General features: G+C 48.1%; 1 protein-coding gene across 2 annotated transcripts in view; it reads left to right on the top strand.

Moving 5' to 3' along the window:
• The first annotated feature begins 596 nt into the window (after positions 1-596).
• UBP1 (upstream binding protein 1) overlaps positions 597-5,244 on the top strand; it is a 61,153-nt gene continuing 56,505 nt past the window's right edge. For both annotated transcript variants that reach the window (XM_023513908.1, XM_023513907.1), the window contains exon 1: positions 597-1,132. In XM_023513908.1, the coding sequence (XP_023369676.1) occupies positions 1,020-1,132 (113 nt within the window). In that variant the 5' untranslated portion in view covers positions 597-1,019. The remainder of the gene's footprint in view (positions 1,133-5,244) is intronic.

The following is a 5,244-nucleotide window of genomic DNA, read 5'->3' as shown; positions in this document are numbered from 1 at the left end:
TCTGCTTCCTTCAGCACAATCCAATGAATTCTTTCTTTTGGCAGCAAATTCACTCCTTTTGGCAGCAAATACACTCCTCGAGCCCGCCCAAGAAGAAAGAACATTTTGACTGGTTGTTTAGTCCTAGCACAGAGACTCATGGGAGCTTCTTCCAACCATTTGTCTTGATTGCCCAGTTCGCTTGTCAATCATACCGCTCTTTTGGAGTGGGCGGGGACTGGCAATCCTTTTGGTACCGCCTCTTCCTGGGCTGAAGTGCAGGAGGCCTCGAAGCCGCAGGGGCTGAGAACCTGCTTCGTGGGCGGGGTCACACTGCGCGGCGGAGACAGTTTCTCGGCCGTGAGGCTCTGGGAGTGGTCCGAAGCGCCGGGCTGTACGAGGCGGGTGGGGGCGGAGGGCGAACGTGGGGGCGGGACCGGGGCGGGGCCGGAGGAGACGGAAGCGGCAAGCGAGCCTAAGTCGGAGCTGTACGAAGGCAGCGTTCGGGCAGCGGAGCGGCGTCGGCGGGGTTGGCTGGGGCGGAGTGGCGCTAGAGCCAGGGCGGGCGGGCCGAGGGCCGGGGCGGGTGGGGTGGGGGTCTAGGCTGGGGAGCGGGTGACGGGCGGACAGGTGGCTCGTCCCCTGGGGTTGTCGGAGCGGGCTGAGCTCCGGTCCCCGCGCAGTCCGGGGGAGGATGCGACCGGGGACCCCAGGGAGTGGCGGGCGGCGGCGACTGCAGCGCTAGCGGCGTGGGGGGGTGGGCGGCGGCGGCATGAGGCACGGGGCCGGTGTCCGCGAGAGGGTGGCGCTGCCGGCGGCCCTGCCGCTCCCGCTACAGCTGCTCGCCGGGCTCACAGTGCCCTGCCAGCTGGGCCCTGGCCGCTCTCGTCCCGGCCGCCGCCCGGGCTGCCGCTGGTGACCAGTCGTCACGCCGCCGGAGGCTTCACCCGCGCCCTCCCCCAGGACGCGCCAGCGGAGCTCCGGCCCCTTAGCCCCGGACGCGGAGGCCGCGCTGCGCGGGGCGGCGGCAAGGCCTGAAGATGGCCTGGGTGCTCAAAATGGACGAGGTGATCGAGTCCGGGCTGGTGCATGACTTCGACGCCAGCCTCTCGGGCATCGGGCAGGAGCTGGGCGCCGGCGCTTACAGCATGAGGTACTGGGCGCCCCGGGCGGGCAGAACCCTCTGTCTCTGTGGGGAAGGCCTGCGCGGCCCTGGGTGTTTGCTAGGCGTGGCTGCGCCCTGCGGCGGCCCGGCCTCCGCACCCGCGGGGTCTGGGCACTGCCTCGTGGCCGTCGGGGCCGGTGACTGGCGGGCAGGGGAGGGCAGCCCCCAAACCGTTCCTGAGAGCTTCATTTTTTGCGGTAAAACACGCCCCGCTGTTAGGACGGCTTGTGTTGGTTGGGGGAAGGGGTTTCCTTTCCTTAAGAATGATTTACAAGCCCCATTAGATCTGGAATACACGGTAAGAAAAGGCAGCACTTACACTGGGAAATTACTCTCCGAGGTTTTGGCTTCAGTTTCTACTCTGTTGGCCCTACGTTGTGGTCTTTACTGGCTGCTAATTTTAATCACTTGATATTAGTAAATTATATCATAAGTAAAAGAGTAGCAGCGGGGCAAAAAGCACTTTGACTTCGTTTTGTTTTTCTGATTGTCTCAAAATGTAGTTTCCCTATTTGGGGATTAACCTCACGGGCAGTTTCCTCGTAGAGAGGGCTTTTAAGATGCAGTGATTGTACCACAAACAATAGTTTGTTTAGTCTCTGCTGTCTGTACTAGCAGCCATTCATTTTAGTTTTGAGAGGTTGAAACAGATCTGAGTTTAGTCTCTGCCCTTTATCCTTTTTTAACTGTTACCATTTAGAAGTTCTTTATTATTTTAGCGGCTTTGTTGAAAATATAGTTTACCCTAACGTCCAGCTGATTAATAAAAGTCTGAAATTTGTTGGTTTGTCAGCTTTTTGTGAATGTGAGTTAAATGTAGCTTTCTTTTCTTTAGATAGATGCCTGATATCTTTGAAGTGCTATGCTGTTTCCCAGTAGCGTTATACATAACTGTGGCCCTAAGGGAGTATAGGGGGCATAACAGTCAGAGCTGGTCTGGAATAGTGGGGGCTGCTTCGTGAAGTAATTGGGCTTTTAAATCTTAAAGAGATTTAAAACTCTGGGCTATAAAGAACTCTCAGAAAGGTGGAGATGTTTCTTGAGTGTGGAAGCAAGTGGTGGGAAGCATATTAAACTGGGAGTTGAGCCACCAGCGTCTGGCCCTGATTTGGTGTCTGCTCGCTCCCTGAACTTGGCACCTCTTGTCTCTGCAGTTGTGTAACTTGAGGGCTTTATATGAGGGAGCTTATTTTCTAAAACAACTGTCTTGGTTGTTGAGGAAATTGAGCTACTGAAAGTCATGGGGTCACCGGAGAGGAGAGTGCTAGAGGCAGTAGTTCCCTGGAGGAAACATGCTCTTGTAGTGCAGTGCTACTCCTTTTCACTACTTGAAACAAGGGGCTTGCAGTCAAGGCTGAAGAGAGTAGTGAAGCAAATTTATTCTGTGTCTCTTCAGTTGCTTTTCAATTGTAGTAAAATGAAAGTTTGCTTATTTAGGGTTATTTTGAGCTTTTGCATTTTTCTAGGATTTTATTTGAACAGTTTTGGTGATTTAGCTAGCTTATCACAGAAGTAAAATTTTGATGATTTAAAAACCTTTCCCTGACCTTGTTCTTTAAATGTCTGACAGCTTTGTAATTGTGTATCATCTACAGCATTCTTCATGGGGAAACTTTGTTCCTTGAATATTTTTGGTTGTGTCATTGGACCTAAATTTTTCAAGTAACTTTGAGGTTGAATACCATTTTTAAGGAGCTTATTTTGATATCTTTTCATATTTAACTGGGTCCTCAGTAACTAAACTTGCTGCTCATAAATTCAAGGACCTTTATTTCAAATTCTCAAGCTTAGGAACTTTCAAAATTTACTTGATAAGGAGAAAGTCTGAAGAAGGCTTAGGCTACTGCAGGTCTCTTTACATTGCTGTTGTACTTTATACAACCCTGCAGCCTTGAGAGGGTTGGAGTGTCTGTAAGTGGCAGGCTTATTCTCCAGTGAGCATTCAGTCTCTTTTTCTGGCATCTGATGGGAAGGAATCTGTTTCATTTGTTCTCTCTTAAATTCAAGAAATAAACTCAAAATTACTGGAAAAATGATTGCTAGATAACAATTTTCTTTGTGGTTAGCTTTCTATTTTTCTTTCTAGAAGCAGAGGGCTGGTTTGTTTGTTTGTTTGTTTTCTTTTTGAGACAGAGTCTCACTGTGTCACCCTGGTAGAGTGCTGTGGCATCACAGCTCACAGCCACCTCAAACTCTGGGGCGGGCTTAAGCAATTCTCTTTCCTCAGCTTCCCAAGTAGGTGGGACTGTAGGTGCCTGCCACAATGCCTGGCTACTTTTTTGTTGCAGTTGTCATTTAGCCAGCCTGGGGTGGGTTTGAACCTGCCACCCTCAGTACATGTGGCTGGTGCCATAACTACTGCGCTAAGGGTGCCAAGCCCTCCATTTTTCTCTCTTAAGTGAGGTGAGCTTATCATATTTACTTCATGGATTGCTTTAAATCAGAGGTATTCTTGCAACTTCTTTTAGGGAATGGTCTCCTCTGCTTTTGGGAAGATAGCTTAAAAGAAAGAGTTTATCTCAGTGATGTGACTTAATAGCTGGGGTTGGTGGCAGGTAGTCCCAGCCGTGGAGGGTAGAGAATCACTTGAGGGCATCCAGTAATTCAAGGCTGTAGTGTGTAATAATTGAGTCTGTGACTCCAGCCTGGGTAACATTGAGACACTCGTCCTTTTAAAAGAAAAAAAGTAAGCAAAATGTTTTCATAAAATAACGTAGGCTGATAGTACTAGGGATATGTTGAGGCTTTTTCTTTGCATCTTCTTTTTTTGGCTCTGGTTCTCATTTTGTGTATGTGTTCAGTGTGTACTCTTGGGCCACTTGTGCACGTTTTATTTGAAATGAGGCAGGTTATATATACATGGTTTTTAGAGACAGTCTCACTCTGTTACCCAGACTACAGTGCTGTGGTGTGAGCCTTTCTTATAGCAACCTCAGACTCCTGGGTTCAAGTCTGAATAGCTGGAACTATAGGCGTGTACTACTGCACCTGGGTAGTTTTTCTATTTTAGTAGAGATGAGGTCTCATTCTTGCTCAGGGTGGTCTTGAATTTATAAGCTCAAGCAATCCACCCATCTTGGCTTCCAGAGTGCTAGGACTATAGGCATGAGTCACTGCACCTACCAATTAAACATTTTTAATCTTGTTTACTGATCAGGCACAGTGGCTTGTGCCTGTAATTCCAACATTTTGAGAGGCCAAGACTAGAGGATCACTTGAAGGTAGGAGTTTAAGACTAGGGTGGCCAACATAGTGATACCCTCATGTCTATTTAAAAAAAGAAAGAAAGAAAAGAAAACAGGCAAGTTGCACATACCTGTGGTCCCAGGTACTCAGGAGGGCTGAGGCAGGAGGATTGCTTGGACTCAGAAGTATGAGGCTGCAGTGAGCTACAATGTCACTACTGCACTCCGGCCAGGGTGATAGAGTGAGATATTTAAAAAAAATCTTTTTTACAATATCAGAATTCTAGAATTCTGGTTGGGTGTGGAGACTTTAGGATTCTTCTAGACACATGTTTTTAAATTACATCACAGCTGTGTACATTAATGCATTTATGGGGTACAATGTGCTGGTTTTATATGCAGTTGGAAATACTTTCATCAAGCTGGTTAATATACCCTTCACTGCACTTTCTTAATTATTGTGTTAAGACATTTATACTCTACACTTAGTAGATTTGACATGTACCCTGTACAGTGCACCATAGGTGTGGTCCCACCAGTTACCCTCCCTTCTAGACACATTTTTGTAGAGTTCGGGAACCTGTGTCCTTGGGGCCACATGTGGCCTTCTGGATCCTGGAGTGTGGCCTTTTACTGAATCCATTTTTACAAAAAAATTCTTTTAATCAAGGGATTTGTTCTGTGAAGTTCGGGTTGGTGGTAGGCCTGTACTTGGGGATCTATAGGGCCACATGTAGCCTTGAAGCACAGCATCCTCACCCCTTTGAAAACCTTAAGAGGGTCTTTTGGATGACCTAGTAATTTTCTTTCTATCTCACTATTCACATGAAATTTATAATCTGAAGCAGGTTAATTTCAGGATTTGGGCGTTAATATTGAACTGTGGTTTTGAAAGTAATTAGAAGTAACAGCTTC

This window comes from Otolemur garnettii, unplaced genomic scaffold (genome assembly GCF_000181295.1).
Source record: "Otolemur garnettii isolate 467f Iridium unplaced genomic scaffold, OtoGar3 scaffold00002, whole genome shotgun sequence".
NCBI classification, from domain to species: domain Eukaryota; kingdom Metazoa; phylum Chordata; class Mammalia; order Primates; family Galagidae; genus Otolemur; species Otolemur garnettii.
This window is presented reverse-complemented; position numbering and strand designations above follow the sequence as displayed.